This window comes from Nothobranchius furzeri, chromosome 14 (genome assembly GCF_043380555.1).
Source record: "Nothobranchius furzeri strain GRZ-AD chromosome 14, NfurGRZ-RIMD1, whole genome shotgun sequence".
NCBI classification, from domain to species: Eukaryota; Metazoa; Chordata; class Actinopteri; order Cyprinodontiformes; family Nothobranchiidae; genus Nothobranchius; species Nothobranchius furzeri.
In genome coordinates this window covers 45,580,937-45,601,904 of record NC_091754.1, presented here as the reverse complement: position 1 = coordinate 45,601,904, position 20,968 = coordinate 45,580,937, and the positions used below count along the sequence as shown (strand labels likewise).

The 20,968-nt window shown below is 42.9% G+C and overlaps 2 protein-coding genes across 3 annotated transcripts in view; one reads left to right on the top strand and one right to left on the bottom strand.

Annotated features, from left to right (window-relative positions):
* LOC107380841 (formin-like protein 2) overlaps window positions 1–11,587 on the bottom strand; it is a 49,412-nt gene extending 37,825 nt beyond the window's left edge. Inside the window, exons 1-6 of one of the 2 annotated variants that reach the window (XM_015952211.3) lie at window positions 10,494–11,587; window positions 5,196–5,279; window positions 707–787; window positions 451–527; window positions 283–366; window positions 27–170 (exon numbers count right to left, since the gene is read on the bottom strand). In XM_015952211.3, the coding sequence (XP_015807697.1) occupies window positions 27–170; window positions 283–366; window positions 451–527; window positions 707–787; window positions 5,196–5,279; window positions 10,494–10,610 (587 nt within the window). In that variant the 5' untranslated portion in view covers window positions 10,611–11,587. The remainder of the gene's footprint in view (window positions 1–26; window positions 171–282; window positions 367–450; window positions 528–706; window positions 788–5,195; window positions 5,280–10,493) is intronic. The other variant, XM_015952210.3, reaches the window with a different exon arrangement.
* A 4,212-nt stretch (window positions 11,588–15,799) lies between these two features.
* LOC129163965 (uncharacterized) lies at window positions 15,800–20,202 on the top strand. The gene is made up of 3 exons (XM_070544396.1): window positions 15,800–17,137; window positions 17,313–17,483; window positions 17,966–20,202. Exons 1-3 carry the CDS (start codon window positions 15,838–15,840, stop codon window positions 20,200–20,202), a joined length of 3,708 nt encoding a protein of 1,235 aa, XP_070400497.1. The 5' UTR covers window positions 15,800–15,837.
* The last annotated feature ends 766 nt before the right edge of the window (window positions 20,203–20,968 follow it).

The window sequence follows — 20,968 nt, the reverse complement described above, 5'->3', positions numbered from 1 at the left end:
GATGTGTCATGCATCACTTATTGTACCTGATGGAGTGCCGTGCTGAGCGTGAAGCAGATGAGGATGGGGATGGGAGGCTACAGTCACCATGGAGATCCTCTATAGAGCGACTCCAGGGAGAATCGATAGATGCCACTTCACTGCTGGTGTCTGACTGCTCACCATCAAACCTGCAAACCACATTCTACTTCTGACTGATTGAACAGTTTGCACCTGAGTACTTTTGATGAGAAACCATATGTCACCATGAAAACTAACAAAAGCAGCATCGATGTAACTCACGTGACTGCATACTGAGCAAAGGACAAGTAGTCGACCAGCACATCCAAACCTCGATTCTCCTCATTTAGAAACTCTCTCACCCACCTAAAGAGAAATGGAGATGGACCAATTAGAACGGCGTGTGGGAGAGATTTGGTTTTGGTCAGAACGAGTCGGAATAACAAATACCCAATGTGGTTTGTTCGAAGAGAAATCTCAAGTTCTCTGAGTGTTTGAGTTGACTCCTGAACTCTTCGTCTGAACTTCTGCAGATGGACAGAACAAGGTCAGAGACATTCAGCCCGGACATTAATGGACACTCAAGGAAAAAAAAACTACAACCTCTTCCATCTTTCTTTTAAAATGTTGTTTGACAAAGTTAAGCTATTTTGTAGCAAAGAAAAACAACAAATTCTTGTTCTTGTAGTTTTAGAAAATCTCTCACCTTGCGCGTTACAGCTGGATCAAGAAAGCCTCTCAGTTTTTGGATATAGGTGTGTGGAGGGTTCTTCACCTGAAATCTCTCCTACAAGAACACCAGGACATGGTGTGATAGGATGTAGGCAGATTTAAGCACCTCCCAACACAAGCATGAGTTTCACTTTCATCCAGCTAATATAGAATTTATATTTCTAATATAAGGGAAAGTTATCTTGTGTTCTAGGCTCCTAAGCTGTTTAAAACCATAAGGTACACGTGGTTAAACAAAGGTGTCCAGATACACACTATAATCAGTGGGCACCATGGAAGTGCAATCATCTGCACTTATTGAGGTAGTTTGTCTTTTGAATCTAACAAACAGCAACAGATGTGAAACCTGCGACTTAAGTGAAACAAACAGACGTTGAGCTTAGTTAAGTGTTTAGTGTATGCATTGATTTAAATAACAATAATAATACATTTTCTTTAAAATGACTTTCAGGGAAGTCAAGGTCACTGTACAAGAATGATAAAAGTCAAGCTAAAAGTTAAAAGCAGCACAAATCACTCATAGTAACCCTAGGAAAACAAAACAAAAATAAGATAACATACATAATTCTGTTGAATTATCTCTGATTTATTGTGTTGAATTATATCTGTCTAACCCTAACCCTAACCCCACCCCAACTAACAGACACAAGAACAGCTTCTTTCCCTCTGCCATTACTCTCCTGAATCTGTAGATTATCTTTACCATTCCTTTATTATACTTTTTTATATTTATAAAGTGTGCTTATGGATATGAATGTGTAGGTATATATATGTATATACAGTATATATATATATATATATATATATATATATATATATATATATGTATATATATATATACATAATATATATATTGATGTATACATACATATATATATATATATATGTATATGTATATATACATACATATGTATATACATATAAACATATATATATGTACATATATATATATATATATATATTATATGTATGCATATTTACATATACATATATATATATATATGTACATACATATATAATATATATGTACACACACACACACACACACACACACACACACACATATATATATATATGTACATACATATATAATATATATGTACATATATATATATATGTACATATATATATATATATATGTACATATATATATATATGTACATATATATATATATATATGTACATATATATATATATATATATATATATATATATATATATATACATATATATATATGTACATATATATATATATGTACATATATATATATATATATATATATATATATATATATATATATACATATATATATATGTACATATATATATATATGTACATATATATACATATATATATATATATATACATATATATACATATATATATATATATATATATACATATATATATATATATATGTATATGTCTGAATGTGTTTATAGTATGTGTGTATTTATTTATTTTTTCTATTTTTTACTTAAATTTTTTATTTTTACCTTATTTTTTATGGTAATTCAAGGTTTGTGCTTTTTTGTTGATGAGAGGAAAGCATTCTCATTTATTGTTGTATGTTGTATGTTTTAGAGAGCTAACATCTACTGAAGCTAAATTCCTTGTAAATGTAATTTTACTTGGCCAATTAATCTGAAATCTGAATCTGAAATCTAAACAAGATGCAATCCGGAAAAGGTGAGTTTTTATCTTAGATTTGAAGGTGGTAAGGGAGTCAGCAATCCGGATGACATGTGGCAGGGAATTCCAGAGCCGGGGAGCACAGCTACTGAAGGAGCCGAGGCCCATGGAGGTGAGACGGATGAAACAGTAAGGTGGATGGAAGATGATGATCTTCGGGAGCAGACTGGAGAACATTTTTGAGTGAGATCAGATAGATGTGGGGGACAAAGATTGTGAACTGCTTTGAAATTGAAAAGTAGGAATTTGAACTTGGTTTGTTGTTTAGCTGGGAGCCAATGGAGTGGCTGAAGGAGTGGACTGATGTGGTGAAATAGGGAAGTGCAGGTGATGACTCGTGCGGCAGAGTTCTGGACTAACTGGAGCTTGTGGAGGGTTTTTGAGGTAGACCAACCAGAAATGAGTTACAGTAATCGATTTGGAATGTGACTAAACTGGGGATGAGAATAGAAGTTGAATAGGGAGTGAGAGAGGGGTGAAGGCCATTAATATTACGAAAGTGGAGGTAAGCTTATCGGGTCTCGTTACTGATCTGAGAAGAATGACGCCCAAGCTCTTAACCTGATGGGAAGGATAGGTAGTAGAGGGATCGTTACTAAGAGAAAAACTGTCGGCTTTGGATAAGGTAGCATTTGTACCATGATAGATGTTTTAGTTCTTTTCTTACACAGTTTAGTAAAAATGATTTGTTTACATTACACATTTCAGCTAGTAAATGTTCTAGCCATCCTCAGAGATTGCTGGTAATGGTGGCGCCACTTCCTTTTATCCGCGGGCAGCAGAGGGCGGTGTCGCACTCTACTGCCCGCGTCCTCCTTGCTAATGACACGGTACCATGCATGGTCCAATGTGTATGTTCATCGTCTGTTCATGGTCCTGTGTCCACGTCTCCTTATCTCTATTGCTTCTTTTATCAATCTTTTATATTTTTGTTGTTCTGTGTTTATGATCTGTGTACTGTCCCAGTCCATTATGTGGTTTTCCTTTGTGCAGTGGTCTGTTACAGCTGATTTCTTTATTGAGGAGACATACTGTATATGAAATACCATTCAAACTCTGCAGTAAAACATACATAGAAGAAACCGGAAGCCAACTCAACACGAACAATAGAACATCAAAGGGAGTGCGAGAGGGAAAACAAGAAACAGAAAGTACAATAAAGACATCAGCTGTAGCAGACCACTGCACAAGGGAAAACCACATAATGGACTGGGATGGTCCGCAGATTAAAGGAAGTGATGCCACCATTACCGGCGACCTCTGAGAATGGCTAGAGCTACTAGCTGAAACATGTAAGGTAAACAAATCATTTTTACTAAACTGTGTAAGAAAAGAACTAAAAAACAGATTATGGACAAAAACACAGTTTGAACGCAACAAACAGGGATTTTGCACAAACAAGTATGATTTCTGTTTTATCACTGTGAAGTTTGAGGAGGTTAGTGGAGAACCATGGTTTAATTTCAGTTAAACAGGAGGAGAGGGAGGGAGTTGTGATTTAGGTTTGGAAGACAAATAGAGCTGGGTGTCATGTGCAAAGCAATAAAGCTGAATGTTTAATTTCTGAAAAATATGACCTAGTGGTAGAAGGTAAATAATGAAGAGGAGGGGACCAGGGCAGAGCCCTGGAGCACACCTCTAGTAACTGGGGACAGGTTGGATCTAAAGGATTTGAGTTGCATGAACTGAAAGCGGCCAGAGAGATGAGAGTGAAACCAGTTGAGTATGTTATGAGAAATGCCAATAGATGAGCGTATGTCTAGAAGAGTAGAATGAGAGATTGTGTCAAAGGCTGAACTCAGATCAAGGATGCATCAAGGAGCTAGCCCTGTTTAGCTGAAGTAATGGTGAGCAGGTACACCCGCCCAACGCAGAGGAAAATGACACACCACCTCAGACACAGACTATGACTGCATGGTGGCGCAGTCATTAGCCCTGTTGCCTTGCGGCAAGAAGGTTGCAGGTTCGAAAGTCAGCTGCGGTCTTTTTGTGTGGAGTTGCATGTTCTCCCCAGGCATGCGTGGGTTTCCTTTGTGTACTTTTCCACTATTGAACTTCTTTTGACTGAAAGAGTTTTAATTAATGCAAGGTTGAACAGATTTTTGTCATTGAAACTGAGAACACTAGTGCCAACAACAGAATGGTAAAGAAACACTTTGTGTTTCAATTGTTTTGTTTGATTTATTGTTATTTTTTATTTTATATAAAGTTCTAGCCAGCATTTTCAAATTTTCCTTGTCTGAGTCTAAATCGCTTTCCCCCTCCTGTGTAGTCCATTCTATCTGATCTTAATTTTTATTTTTTTTAGCTCTTTCTTTCAAGTTTTAACAAATAAAATTGAAGACTGACACTAAAAGTAACTCTGAGTGTTGTAGGTGTTGCATCAGGTCACATGACCAGAAGCAGAAAATCCGTGTGTTAGGAGATCGTTTTGGGCCGCTGCTGTAAAAAAATGAGGCATGAACCGGAAATGCTTCTGCCGATCACAATTTGACAACGGATTATGAAGGAACGGATAATGCTCGAAGTCTGCGGATTGTTCCTGATGTAAGAGGTGAGTCTCCTCTTTGTTTTGGTAGTTTTGGTGTTGACTCATCCTAGTGCGCAACGTTCTGTGACTCTTAAAAAACACCAAAAACATTGAAAAACGCTGGCAGCGAAGGGCTTTTCTGATCAGGAAACAGCTGGCAGTGAATGAGTTAAATGTTTGGTCCATAATTTAGACGCTGTTCTATGAGATATGAAGACATGTAGATCTCATGTCACCTACCTGATCACAGATCAGCTCCCATTTCTTCTCATTGTCATAGGAGCGCAGCAGACGTACCTTGTCAGGAGGCAGATTCATTGAATTCTGAAAGAAAGAAATATTTTAGACAAACTTTATTCTTGAAGCATGATAACAATGTTTAAACGAGGACCTAACATGGATTTCTGACTTATTTTTGCATCTTTTTGGGTTACCATATTGGTCTCCACTGCCTCCGAAAACACTTTAAACGTAAAAACATAATCAGTCAATTTGTTTTTGGTCAGTATTTGTTTTAGAACTTATTCAACTAGGTTGAGAGACTGGGTAGGCCTATCAGGGTCTGCTCTGGAGTGGTTCTCCTCCTATCTGTCTGAAGGTTCCATCTCTGCTGGTTCCCAAAGTCAGAGACTCCCTTGGTCAGCTTGCTTCTCACACCAAACCCTCTGTCAGGAATCGGTGTGACCTTTGACCCAGCTCTCACCCTGGATTCTCATGTCAGTTCTCTTGTTTGCTCTTCCTTCTTCCATCTCAGGAACATTGCTAAGCTGAGTCCCATTCTGTCTCACGCTGAACTTGAGACAGTTATGTAAGTAGTTAGTGAGTACATTTTATTTACATAGCAATTATCACAGACAGAATCACAAAGTGCTTCACATAGATCAAAACAAAATAAAACATAAAGTAATAAAATCATGATGATGTAGTGCATGTAAACAAAAAGATTGTTTAAATTTGCAACAAAATAAGTGCAGCACATATTTGTGTATGTCTGCATGTTTATAGTTAATAAAACCTGATGAGGAATATTTGAATATTTTTTTTTCTGTTTTACCCCGGAGGCATCCACCATGTTGTGGTCTGGGGGTTTATGTGCTTCCACGAGTCTAAGAGATGCACCAGCAGAAGCTCTGTCTCCAGTTGGGACACCACAGTAGGATAGGTCTTAGGGTCAGGAAAGAATAAAATTGCATTTTATTCATAAAGTGTTTTCATAAACACTCAACACGCTGTAAAAAAGTCTAGATAAAACAGGCTGATAACAAAATAAAAAGATATATTTTAAAACAGTTTTGAAATTAGTCTTGAGAAGAGTTTTTAAGTTTGGAGAGGGCAGAGCAGTACTGAAGGGGTTGCCAGAGATGGTTCCAGAGGGTGAGGGCAGCAATGGCGAAAGCTGTGTCTCCCCAAATTCAGACTTTGGTCCTGTGGGGGAGGGAGAGAAGGGAGTGGGTTGTGGCACGGTGGTGGAGCAGGTCACAGATGTAGGAGGGGGCCAGGTTCTGGAAGACTGAATGTGACGCACTGAGTGAGAGGAAGCCAATGGAAGTCTTGAAGGGACAAGAGTAGCAGCAGAGTTCTTGATACCATGAAGTTTGTTGAGAGTTTTGGATGGAATACCATATAATATGCTACTGTAGTAGTTGTTTTGTGATGAATAATGAATAATGGTATCATGGACAGAGAAAGGAAAGGACAAATTCTCATTTTAATCCAATCACATGACAAAAACAGTAATCCAGAGCATCTGCCTCCAACACCAATACAAGCTTTTCCCTCCTTCGTTGCCAAAGTATGGCTCTTTCACAATTCTGTCTGTCCCCCCATATATACCTGTCTAGAACCGGCCCTGCCCAGCAGTGTCCTGAGGTCCAGCGACCAAAGCTTACTGGCTGTGTCAACCATTCTTTCTGTTATGGTCGTTTAAATAAGTTATTTTGAAACACACTCTCAGTATAACACACTGTCACAGTTTAACATTGAATCTTTTTAACAGCCACATCTTTTACTGAATTTGTGAAGCATGTAATTCATCCTAACCCTCTCCTGATATTTTAAGTAAAACAATTTCCTGAAAAAAATACCTAGTTTTAATAAAATGAAATGACATCTGCTGCGACTCCAACTGTTTCTTCAAATCTCATGTAATGACTTTGAAGCTAGACAACAGTATGTCACGACCACAGTTAAAAATCAACAATAATATTGTCGTCTTTAGTCGACAAACTCACATAGTGACTTCATCTCCAGCTAGAAAAGGCCTCTCTCTCTCCTCTCTCTGTTGGTGTTTACATTTGTGTTTCTGGCTGCTTGCTAAAAGACATAGCATGAGTTATCTCACCTTCTTCTCCATCAAATTTTACCTTCAGTGATCTTTACTGCAAATCATTTTTCTCCCTTTAAACTCTATTTCTTGTTACACCTAAAATATATTACAGTGTACCATTGATACATACATAGTAGCTTATCATCAGCAGCAGTGTGTGAATGTGAGAGTGCATGAATAATGGAAAGTGCTTTGGGTGATGAGAAAAGTGCCATATAAATCCAATCCATTATTATTAGTAGTATTATTAATATTATTATAATTAATGTTAAATATAGGAATTACAAATATAATCAAGATAAAATAATAATGTAAAGTGGCAATAATTGGAGAAACAGCTACTACAGTATATACAAGACAGTGTAGGTACTAATCAGAGCGGATCAGTTCTGGAACAGACACAAACACAAGGTCATGTGACTGAATCCAAGCAACTGGAACGGTCATCCCTAGGTTTGTCATTCATTAGTCCAACAGCAGAGGGGAAGAATCTGTTCTTGGTGAGAGTTGTGGTCCGAATGGATCTGAGCCTTCTGCCAATGGAAGTGAGTCAAAAAGACTGTGTCTTTTATCTGTCAGTTGTCAATAAAGAGTTAAATATTGGCAAAATAAAATCTCTCAGCATGGTTAACACATGCAGTGCTGTAGGCTTCATAAGTAGAGGAAAGAGTAACAGTAACTTCAAATTTTAACTGATAAAATTCACCAAAAGCAATGGTTAATTTTCATGAAAATTGTTTATAGGAGCCAGTCTCATGAAAGTATCTTCCCCACATGTCCAGTACAAACAAGTTATAGCAATCTAATGACTTGTACGCTTTGTAACTTTATATAGTTACTATAGATCTTGAGGATTTGTGCTACACACCATTAGCTTTGAGATGCATTTTTGTTGAGCATCTGCACAGAAGTGTGTTAGATGATCTAAAATAGTAATATCTACCTTTCTGGGTTTTATTTTGTTAGCTTAAATCTCAGAATTGCATGTCTGGATAGTGGCTGTAGAGTATATCATGTCAGATTCTACCGATCTGTTCTGTGGAGTACCCCAAGACTCTGTTTTGGATCCACTTTTGTTTCTACTGTACATACACCCTCTTGGCCAGATTATTGACTATCTTCATAATGTCTCTCATCACCTCTATGCAGATGACATTCAGCTGTACTACTCCTTTAAGGATTCTGAGTTCTATAAACTGTCTGAATTGCTAGAGTGTCTATCAGCTATCACCAGATGGCTAGAAGATAACTTCCTTCAGTTAAATGCTGAAAAGACTACATGTCTGATCATTGCCCCTGAGAGCAAGGTTCCTCTGACTAGTCAACAACTTAGTCATTCAAATTCTGCTGTCAAGTCAAACTTGAGGAATTTGGGTGCTGTTTTTGACCAATCAATGTCTCAACAACATTGGTCCGAAACGTTTTTTTTCCCACTTAAGTAATATCTCCAAACTGCGAAGGCTGGTGTCAAAACATGAACTTGAAATGGTTATCAATGCCTTTTTCTCCTCTTGCCTAGATCACTGTAACACACTTTTCGCAGAGTTTAACAAAAAGTCCTTGCATGTCCTCAGTTGGTCTAGAACTCTGCAGCGAGGCTCCTAACTGGCGCAAACAAGAGCACACGTTACTCCTATTCTAATGTCTCTGCACTGGTTACCCCATTATCTTTGGAATCCTGACAATAACTTTCAGGGCTCTACATGGTCAAGCTCCTTCCTATATAACTGAAATGTTAAAACCTTATGCTCCAACCTGAGCCCTCAGGTCCACCCACCAGAACCTTCTAGGAGTTCCAAAGACCAGGCAAAGTGATCTCTCCTCCAGACTGTCGCACCCCTACTTTGGAATGATCTTCCTTTATCCTTACGTAGCATTGATAGTCTGGAAACCTTGAAAAAGCAGCTGAAGGCCCTTTTATTTAAAGCTGTTTTTGTTTTTAACCTAAATCTTCTGTTTTATTTTTTTAACAAAAATTTGTAATCATCTTTCATTTGCTTTATATTTTATAATTTACGAGTTTGTTTTTCTGATTTTAATTTATTTCTGTTTTAAGATCCCTATGATTTTATGAGTATTGTTTTGTTTTGTTTTGTTTTTGATATATGTGAAACACTTTGTGTTACTCTGTGATGAGTGCTATATAAATAAAATTTACGCACTTATATTTTTGCCCCCAAGTGTTGTGCACATGTGCACTATTACCTGGATGAAAACAATAACATTTAAGGAGGCTATATAACTGTGGACAAGGTACCAAATAAACCAAGGTATTAATTGTTTAGAGATTAGGAAAGACAGATTCATCAAATAAAAGTTGTCATTAAAAATGTGACCGAAACATCTCTGGGATGTTTAATGAACGGTTTGAAGGGGTACAAGGTCACCATTCAGTTTATCAACTAAACGGAGATAATCTGAAAAGCATTGGTCTGGGAACTAATAAAACCAAGATCTAGAAAGAAGTTAGCCATTTAACAGTGGCTCAAGGATTTTACAAAACCAGGGTTTCTTAGAAGCTGTAAGAAACAGTACTGAGAATAAGATTCATATAGGTTCTTGTAGTCACACCACAGGGACAAATACAAGGTGAGACAAAATCAGCCATACTCTCTGAAACATCAGTGTTGATGCTGAAAATACTGTTGTGTCCTTGGGCAAGACATTACACCCTCCTTCTCTGCCTGTGGTGGTTAGAGGGACCGGTGGTGCCCATGCACTATCAGTGTGTCCCAGGGCAGCTGTGGCTACATTGTAGCATTATAATGTTAAGTGCTTTGTTCTGCAATGGTGATGTTTTATTTCTGCAAATAACACAAGCCTGAAGGAGTTCTGCTGCGTCGTGGAGTTGCTAATGCTAACCGTTAGTTTCTACTAGCTGAGGCATTCTCTGCTGGATGATAAACAAACAGCCTTCCCCGTTGTGAGTCAAGATGGGTGAGTCCATGAATGTTAAGTGACAGTGTGACGTTGATCTCAGGCTTTTCACGTCCTAGAGCTTTACTATCTATCAGCTGCTAATGCAAGAGATAGGTGTAGGAGACTATTTTCATGTTCAGCCTGCATGAAACACTAACAGTGGCCGATTACAATCAGAAATAATCAACCACACCTTCAAAGCATATCATTGTATTTTTGTTGGTTTACTGTGAAACTGCTGTGCATTTCGGTGTTGCTGTTTGTTGTTCATGCATCATGTTGTGTTAACTTACCAGTGCTATGGAGAACCTCTCCTCGAGCTCAGCTGGATCAGGCATCGGAAGCCGAACTGGGGCTGCTCTGGAACGGATCACAGCCAGCTGGCTTTCCATACTCTCTGCGTTCCCCATCCCACACACCCACACACACCCTCACAGTGATCCGCAAACACAACAGACACAGTGAACACACCCACCGTAACCTGACAACACACACTCAGACACACAGCAGTATGAACATGTGGTCGGCCATGTCTGAAGGAGGATGCAGTGAGGCTGCTGAAGGCCGGTGTCTGATCTGTTCAGGGTTGGTTCCTGGTCTACTTTCTGAGGTCCTGTCTGACTCCTCAGACGATGATGGTCTCGTCCTTCTTTGATCTGTCAACCTCTTTGTCTGTCGACGATGATGAAGATGCTGATGCCAGATAAAGCCCCGTTCTGCAACTGTTTCTGTTATTATTAAATATCCTCGTTCTAATAGCGCGTGTCACAAATCAGCCGGTTAATCCTCCCCATCACCTCCCCCACATAAAGAAAGAAAGAGAGTCGCTCTCCCCCTTTGTCTCTCTCTCCCTCACAGCTGTAGTCCTTTTGGAGCTGACTCAACCCTCCCTGTGTAGACAATGAACCTTCTGCCGCCACAGGCTCCTCCCCTAAAACGCTGTCACACATACGCACGCACGCACGCACTCACGCACTCACGCACTCACACACACACACACACACACACACACACACACACACACACACACACACACACACAGTTAATCTGATTCAGAATCAGCTGTAGCAGTTTTCATTCATTTCAGATCAATCAAACAAAACGGGTGTGTGATACTACACACCCCATACACACACAAACACACACAAACAGTAATAGAGTGTGTGTCATTTCTGTGTTTGAGCAGATTGGCTGTAAACATATGAGGAAAATTAACAAGTGGTCAACTTGAATATCAGTTTTATGCCGCTGCTTCTTCTTTTATCACCGAAACAGGAAGTTAGCCTTCATTTGCAGAAATTATTAAAATATTTTAATTAGCATTAGTTCTGTTTTATACATTTTTGATACCCAATCAGGTTGCACCAGAGCTGGATTAAATGGACTACACTAGGCAGGCTGTATTTTATGCCCCCCCCCCCCCCCCCCCCCGTCCATCGATGTTATTTAATGAATTGAAATCTGAAACTTACCAAAGTTACTTATAAAAGTACATTCACATTTTACGTAGCCTAGTCTTTGGTTACAAATTGGTTGTTTGTATGTAAAAAATTCTATCAGACAATTTTTTGATATTAATTATACGTCATTACACAGCTGTATTAAATGCTAATACATTATCCTCATCTTATCCATTGGGAGTGTCAATGTCAAGGCGGTACCAGTAAATAACCACTAGGTGTCATTAAACTATGGAAACAGAGCAAATATATTCATCTTATTTGCTCTGTTTATATTTAATCACTACATTTAATTAAAAAGATTTTCTGCTAAATACAATAGCTTACAACATTTATAAATGTTGACAAATTAATCACATGATGGTGGAAAGACATTCAAGAAGAAATAGATTAATTTGAATTGACTGAAGCATGTTTTAAAGGTGCAAAAACAAACTATAAACACGCAGCTTAAATTATTACAGTATAAATTTTATACAATCTATAATCTTAAAAGAAAGTATTTTAATAAAATGAAAACGTTATCTTAAGTTTTGATCTTGCTTTATGCTCATTCAGGCTGTTATTGCCTCTGCTGAATCAGAAATTGTGTCAATTTTCTGTGTGAACTTATTGTTAGTTTTGTTATTTAAACATTAATAAAAATATTTTAAAATAAAAATTAATAAAACCAGCAACACTTACCAAGGAAACCATTTAGCACGCTCCACTCCAGGATAATCTTCAGCCTTCCAGCATCACAGGGCCTCAGTCACAGCAGAAACACGTCTAAAGAAATGTTCCTTGGTTAAGCTTCGGTTTATGTCTCCAGATTTCCTCTGTGATGCAGAGAAATATGCAATATTTTGAGAGGGATAGTTTAGTGCAAAGTACTCACGCATCCTGTCATCAGTTTGGTTATGTACCACTTTGCAGGATCAGATGTAGCTTGTTAACATCCTTTCTGGGTCTAGAGGCTGTAGGGCTCACTTCTGGCTGGCTGCTGTTCTTCCAGTTCATCCTTCTGTGACGGCGTTGGTGCTACCGCGTCTTCCGCCGCATTTCCCGCCGCATCTTCCACCGCATCTTCGGGCTGTGTCTGCTCTGGGTCTGGCCTCTGGCTCTGCTGACTCGAGCAGGTTCACAGCTGTTGGACGGCTGCCCGAGCAGCCCGACAGAAACTTCTGTAAAGCCCCCGCCGTCTCTTCTTTTGTTCCTCTTCATTTTTTTTTTCTTTTTACATTTTGCCGCACCTGAAAGCATCGTGAAAGTTAGCCTACTCAAAAACACCTGCTAGCTTTGTTGTGTCCCGGCCCGCTCTGACTGACCGCTTCTCTGACGTCCTTAATTGGGTGGCGCCCAAGTTGTAGAATACAGTCATGGGCTGGCGTTAATGTGACGGTCTATGGTTAAGATAAACATTATCACTATTTTTAGTTAATTAATAAATATTGACATAAACTGTAGATAGGAGTCCTATCCACAAATTATATCATAGGAGATTTGTACATTTAATTTTAAATTAATTAATTTTTTATTTTGTCCCTATGTCTGGGCCCCATCCAGCCAATCAGGCCCTAGGCACGTGCCTACTTTGCCTTTGCGTTAACCCGGCTCTGGAACCATCCAGGCTTTCATCAGGAACACATTTAAATTCAATCATTCCATTCCATTACCTCTAGCCTGTTGGTTCTAATCCAAGTAAAAAAAAATCATCCCTATAATCAGAACTTGATCATACAACACTTCTACTTTTAGTACAACTTTAGGGCAGCAGTAGCTCAGGAGGATGAGCAGATTGTTCAGTAATTGGAAGGTCGTAGGTTTGATCTTTGCTCCCAGGGCAAGACACATATGACACTTACACACTAGCATTGGCCGTACTCCACCTGGACCAGGCTGGTAGTGTTTTCATTTAGGTAGCCTTGGATTTTCCTGCATGCAACCGGACATCTTTTCAGCCCTTTTCCCAAGGTGGTCTGCCTCTAGCCTAACTGATCAAACACACCCAATGCTGACTGATTGGCTGGATCAAAATCACACCTACTATTAGCAGGAGCCTCAAATTGGTAGATAGAATCAGCCTGTGGGGGCTTCCTGCATGCACAATTCATTATCAGAGTGGAGGCCAGGTTTAGGTTTAGAATAAAAAGTTTAAACCTTGAATGCACATGCAGTCCTGGCGTTTAGTCCACCAAAACATGCTCGGGCTATCCCCACACGAGCGCACACAGCTCCCCAAATAACTGAAATCAGTTTTGAATTATGAATTATGATTTTTATTAATCCTTCTTTCATTCCCTTACCTTTGTCGTGGTCTGCGTCTTCCCTCATGTGTCTCCTGATGTTTCTCCATCCCTCTCTAGATTCCCCTTTTGTGTCTCATAGCGCCCTCATGTGTCCTTTGTCTGCGTCTCACTTATGTGTCTTCTGTTTGTAGCCATTCATTCATCCCCAGCCCTCCAGGTGTGGCTCCAGCCGCTTTGTCCCCAGCTCGGTGTTTGTGTGTGTGTGTGTGTGTGCGCGCGCGTGCGTGCGTGTGTGCGCGTGCGTGTGTGTCCATTCCCCAGTTCAGTGTATGTGTGTGTCAGTGTGTGTCAGTGTGTGTGTGTGTGTGAGTCCTTCCCTCAGTCTTTAGGTTTGGTTTTGTGTTTTATAGTTTTAGGGTTATCTGCCCTCCTCTGGTTCTGTTTCCCCATTTAGATAATTGTTGTCACCTGCCTTCCCTCCAGCCCTCACTCCACACACCTGCTTCCTGTTTCCCTAATTGTTCCTCCCAGTGTATTGTGGTAATTCTGTCAGTCTTAGCGTTCCTCCTCTCTAGTATTACTTGTGCTTCTCGTGTCTCAGTTTGATTTCCAGTTTTTGGGGTTTTGGACATTTTTGGACTTTTGGCTCCCTGCCTTGGATTTATTCTTTTGGTTCATCCTTCACAAGGTTGTTAAGACAAGAGCAGAGTGTGGAGCAGAGTGACTCGGTGGCTTCATTCACTTCATAAGCAGAGAATGTGCTGGGAGATGGAAGAGTGGAGGCAACTAGAGAGGAGAAGTGGTTGGGTGCTAGATAGCGGTAGCCTAGTGAACTAGACCAAATTCTTGCTTTGCAAAGTTTGGTCTAGGCATGCTCCACTGGAACCTCAGCAGCTCCTACCAGGACTCTGGCTAGCCAATCACAGCTCTCTAGAGGGGTTTCAAACACATAAAGAGCTGTGATTGGTCCATAATGGTGGGCCAGTCATAGTGCTCTATCTGCTTAGTGAACAAATCACAGAGCTTTATCCGCTTTGTGGGCCAATCAGGGCCCTCTATATGCCTGGTGGGTGGGATGATGCAACAGAGTGAAACAAGAGTATGTCACATTCATTGTCCAGTGGAATGCGGAGATCATTTGAAAGACAACGGTAGAACCCGCCCCACAACCGAGAGCCGTCAATGGAGCGTGGCCAGACTAAATAATACATTTATTTAGTCTGGCTTGCCAGGCTAAGATTGCGGAGGTTGCAGCAGAATGAGACCATTGGGGTGTCATGGTCCGTGGTGAGCTGTCAGCCTGTAACCAGGTTTTCTCCTGAGTATTGTTTTCACAGGTGGGCGTGTCTGAGAGCTCCCAGCTGCAGCTGATCTCACCATCAAGGTCCAGGGGATTTAAGGAGCAGTGTGACACTTCACCACGCCGGATGATTACTCTTTGGGTAGCTCTAGCCTCCGACCCGACCTTGACTTTGTATTTTGCTCTGATTAACCTGACGTCTGAAAACCCCCCTGATGCCCTTTCCTGCTCTCCTCCAGGTTCCTCACAATCTCTCACCAGCTCCAGAACAAGACCCGGATCTCAGCCTGCCTGACACACTGCTTCATCCCCTGGCCGCCCGCTCTCAGCCGCTCACCTTCCAACATCCATTCCTGTTCCTGCACCTCTGGACAAAACAATATCCTTCCCTGTGGCTCTCCTCAGCTCACCCGGACCTAGCAACCTTCCTGTACAAATACCACTACCCAGAAACAGTAAGACCAGTCTTTCCGACAACGTTTCCATTTGTTTTCGCCTCATATTCACTCGTTCTCTCTCCTTAGAATCTCCCCCCTGGATTCCTGCTGCCAGTCCTGCGTCTCGTCTGCTCCCGTCTCTCACATCGCTCTTTATGTAGTAATAAAAACCTTTTTTACTTACTTTCTTGTTCTCCGTATGGTGATTCTGCATGTCGTGGGTCAAGAAACTTCCTCCTGCCATGACAGAATCATCCGGCCATAATATTGACTCCATTGCAGAATCCGATCCGTCCGTTAACTCTCCGTCCGCCGTTTCTGAAACACTCTCCCGTCACGAACACGCCATTCATAGCTTGCTAGAACAATCCTCTGACTCCCACCAACGGTTACTCCTTATGGACAACATGTTACGCACCCTCACTGCCAAGCTAACTTCCCCGGAACCTTCCGCCCAGCCGCCTCCTGTTTCTCCTCCGTCCGCACATCCGGTTTCGGCTCCTGCCATAAACTTCCGGATACCCGACTCACTCCCTTCTGACACATATTCCGGTGAGTTCGGCAAATGCCGTGGTTTTTTATTTAACTGTCAGTTGACTTTTGAGAGATCCCCCGAAGCTTTTGTTGTAGATTCTGTAAAGATCTCATACATAATCGGATTACTCCGAGGCAAGGCGTTAGACTGGGCCGAAGCAAGGAGCCACGACGCCAGTTTCCTGCGCGGTTCCCTCTCACAGTTTCTGACCGAATTCAAGCAGACATTTGATCATTCTGAGTCTCCCGCTAAAATAGCTAAACAGCTGTGGAACCTCCGTCAAGGAAAACAGACTGTTGCTGACTTCGCTATAGAGTTTCGCACACTGGCTGCAGTTTCCTCTCTAGATCAAGGTTCACTCCTTGGAGCATTCACTCAGGCATTAAACCATCGCCTCCAGGATCAGTTGGCGTTATGCCATGAACCCCCCGATCTAGAATCTCTCATATCCTTAGCACTAAAAATAGAGAAACGTCTCAAGGTACATTCTACGAGTTCTCCAGTGTCCCATCCGCCGTTAACCCAGATTAAACATTTCCAGCCACAAGTTACAACACCATCTGGTGACAAGCCCATGCATATAGGCAGAACTAATTTAACCCCAGGAGAAAGGCAACGTCGTTTCACTTCTAACCTCTGTCTCTACTGCGGTCAACCTGGTCACCGACTTTCGAGCTGCGCCCTACGTTTAAAAAGGGCAAGCCCACCAGTAGTTCCGGGAATACTGGTGGGTGGCAATGGTGTTTCAGAATCCCGCTGTACTCTACCATGTACCATCACGTTTAATCAAGAGAGTTGTTTGTTGAAGGCCCTGCTTGATTCAGGCTGTGAACGTAACATGCTGGACCAAACAGTCGTTCAAAAGCTGGATATCCCCACTATTCCTCTTCCGACTCCTTTGAGAGCATCGTCCCTGGATGGTAACACACTCACTGCCATTACCCACCAGACTGTGCCAGTAAACTTACAAGTATCAGGTAACCACCAGGAGAGTATTTCGTTTTTTGTGTTTCCATCTCCGCACTCTCCTGTTGTTCTAGGACATGACTGGCTTATCACCCATAATCCCCAGATAAATTGGAAAACGTCCCAAGTTACCGTTTGGAGTTCTCATTGTTTGACAAATTGCCTTCGTTCTGCTTCACCTTCCAGTTCTGCATCTAACCCCGATCCACCGGTTCCCCCTGACCTGTCAGGAGTACCAGAAGAGTACCACGACCTCTCGCTCGTCTTCAGTAAAGACCGTGCCTCCTCTCTGCCCCCTCACCGACCCTATGATTGCGCCATCGACCTCCTGCCTGGTGCCACGCTACCATCCAGCAGGTTGTATAATCTGTCCAAACCAGAACAAATCAGTATGTCCAACTACATAAAGGAATCACTAGCTTCCGGTTTAATCAGACCATCCACCTCGCCCCTGGGCGCTGGGTTTTTCTTTGTTTCCAAAAAAGATGGTTCCCTGAGACCCTGTATTGATTACAGAGGTCTCAACCAGATCACAGTTAAAAACAAATATCCACTCCCATTACTTTCCTCTACCTTCGAACCCGTACAAGATGCAACTATCTTTACAAAACTAGATCTGCGCAACGCCTACCATCTCGTTCGCATTAGAGAAGGTGACGAATGGAAAACTGCATTCAAAACTCCCTTAGGTCACTTCGAGTATCTTGTCATGCCATTCGGTCTCACTAATGCCCCTGCCGTATTCCAGTCCCTGGTCAACTCGGTCCTCGGGGATTACCTCAACCAATTCGTTACTGTATACCTGGATGACATTCTAATCTTTTCCAAATCCCCGGCAGAACACCGTCATCACGTCAGAGCCATACTTCAACGCCTCCTGGAGAACCGTCTGTATGTTAAAGCAGAGAAATGTGAGTTCCACGTTCCATCTGTCAAGTTCCTTGGATTCATCCTCGAGAGCGGGCGGTTGAAGACTGATCCGGACAAGATTCAATCAGTTCTCTCCTGGCCTACTCCCACCACACGTAAGCAACTTCAGCGTTTCCTGGGTTTTGCAAATTTTTACCGCCGATTCATTAAGGATTACAGTCAGACTGCCGCCCCACTCACTCAACTCACTTCCATAAACAAACCCTTTCTCTGGTCTCCCGCTGCTGAGAAAGCCTTTCAAGACTTAAAGAACAAGTTCACCCAAGCACCTATTCTTACCCGTCCCGACACCTCCGCCCAGTTTACCCTGGAGGTTGACGCCTCAGACTCTGGTGTTGGTGCTGTCCTCTCACAGATCTCTCCCTCAGATCACCGTCTCCATCCATGTGCATTTTTTTCTCGACGCCTCTCACCAGCGGAGCAGAATTATGACGTTGGAGATCGGGAACTTCTGGCTATTAAATTGGCTCTGGAGGAGTGGCGGCATTGGCTGGAGGGTGCAGAACACCCCATCATCATCTGGACAGATCATAAGAACCTAGCATACTTAAAGGAAGCAAAAAGATTAAACCCTCGACAGTCCCGCTGGTCCCTATTCTTTTCCCGTTTCCGTTTCCTTATCTCTTACAGACCCGGTTCCAAGAACACCAAGCCGGATGCCCTATCCCGTTTGTACTCTCCCGACAAAGACCCTGAACTCACACCAATCCTGCCGCCATCCTGCATCGTGGGCGCTGTAGCCTGGGACATCACCAGAAAGGTTCAGGAGGCCCAACAAACCGATCCAGACCCAGGTACCGGTCCACCTCAAAAACTTTATGTTCCCACCAGGGTTCGGGGAGACCTGATTCATTGGGCCCACACGGCAAAATTTTCCATCCACCCGGGGGTCGGTCGCACTCTAGCTCTTATCCGCAGGACCTTCTGGTGGCCATCCATGTACAAAGACGTCCGTGAATACATCAATGCCTGTTCCATCTGTGCCCGTAACAAATCCAGTAACCAACCTCCAGCCGGACTTCTTAACCCACTCCCCGTACCCACTCGCCCTTGGTCTCACATTGCTTTAGATTTCGTCACTGGTTTGCCTCCCTCTAACGGTTTTTCTGTCATCCTCACCATTGTTGATCGTTTTTCTAAATCCTGTCACCTGGTTCCCCTCAAAGCACTCCCATCCTCTGCCGAAACAGCCCAACTGCTTATCAAACATGTTTTCCGTCTCCATGGCATCCCCTCTGAAATATTATCCGACCGTGGCCCCCAGTTCCTGTCCCGGGTATGGAAGGAATTCGCTGATCACCTGGGGGCTCGTGTCGCCTTGAGCTCTGGATTCCACCCTCAGACGAACGGACAATGTGAAAGAATGAACCAGGAGCTCGAGGCCATGCTACGGTGCGTCTGTTCATCCAACCCCTCTGGTTGGAGTTCCCAACTTCCCTGGGTGGAGTATGCCCATAATGCTCACACCTCCACATCTACTGGTCTGTCTCCGTTTGAAACTGTACTCGGCTACCAGCCCCCTCTGTTTCCATCGAATCCAGATCCTCCTGCTACTGCACCCCAGTTCATTCGCCGTGCCAGAAGCACCTGGGCTCAGACCACGGCGGCTCTCCAGAGGACTGCTGACCGCAACCGCCGCCTGGCCGATCGACACAGGCGACCCGCCCCTGTGTATGCTCCTGGGCAGAAGGTCTGGCTCTCCACCAAGGATATCCGCCTGAAAGACACTAGCAAGAAACTGGCTCCTCGGTTCATCGGTCCTTATTCCATCGTTGATGTCATCAGTCCGTCCACTGTCCGTCTGGCTCTCCCCTCATCCATGAGGGTCCACCCAGTGTTCCACGTCTCCCTGATTAAGCCTGTCCTCTCTAGTCCCCTGTGTCCTGCTCCTGCTCCTCCTCCGCCTGCCCGGCTCGTTGGTGGTGGTCTGGTTTACCCTGTCCGTCGCCTCCTCGATGTCCGCCCCCGGGGTCGGGGCTTCCAGTACCTGGTGGACTGGGAGGGCTACGGTCCCGAGGATCGCTCCTGGGTTCCCCGCTCCTTCATCACCGACCCGGGTCTCATCAGGGACTTCGAGGCCTATCGGGCTTCCTCCTCCTCCGCCTCCTCCTCCTCCTCTGCTCGGCCGCCGGGTGGCGTCCGTTGAGGGGGGGGTACTGTCATGGTCCGTGGTGAGCTGTCAGCCTGTAACCAGGTTTTCTCCTGAGTATTGTTTTCACAGGTGGGCGTGTCTGAGAGCTCCCAGCTGCAGCTGATCTCACCATCAAGGTCCAGGGGATTTAAGGAGCAGTGTGACACTTCACCACGCCGGATGATTACTCTTTGGGTAGCTCTAGCCTCCGACCCGACCTTGACTTTGTATTTTGCTCTGATTAACCTGACGTCTGAAAACCCCCCTGATGCCCTTTCCTGCTCTCCTCCAGGTTCCTCACAATCTCTCACCAGCTCCAGAACAAGACCCGGATCTCAGCCTGCCTGACACACTGCTTCATCCCCTGGCCGCCCGCTCTCAGCCGCTCACCTTCCAACATCCATTCCTGTTCCTGCACCTCTGGACAAAACAATATCCTTCCCTGTGGCTCTCCTCAGCTCACCCGGACCTAGCAACCTTCCTGTACAAATACCACTACCCAGAAACAGTAAGACCAGTCTTTCCGACAATGTTTCCATTTGTTTTCGCCTCATATTCACTCGTTCTCTCTCCTTAGAATCTCCCCCCTGGATTCCTGCTGCCAGTCCTGCGTCTCGTCTGCTCCCGTCTCTCACATCGCTCTTTATGTAGTAATAAAAACCTTTTTTACTTACTTTCTTGTTCTCCGTATGGTGATTCTGCATGTCGTGGGTCAAGAAACTTCCTCCTGCCATGACATGGGGAGGAAGCAGTGGACCTCCCTTGTAGAGTCGTGCTGAAA

Bases quoted from the DNA above. Each gene is read 5' to 3' on its own strand.
- LOC129163965 (XM_070544396.1), top strand. From the start codon at position 15,838: ATGTCGTGGGTCAAGAAACTTCCTCCTGCCATGACAGAATCATCCGGC. The intron at 17,138-17,312 runs GTAACCACCAGG...TTCACCTTCCAG, and splicing joins AGTAAACTTACAAGTATCAG to TTCTGCATCTAACCCCGATC. The intron at 17,484-17,965 runs GTTGTATAATCT...AATCCCCGGCAG, and splicing joins GCCACGCTACCATCCAGCAG to AACACCGTCATCACGTCAGA.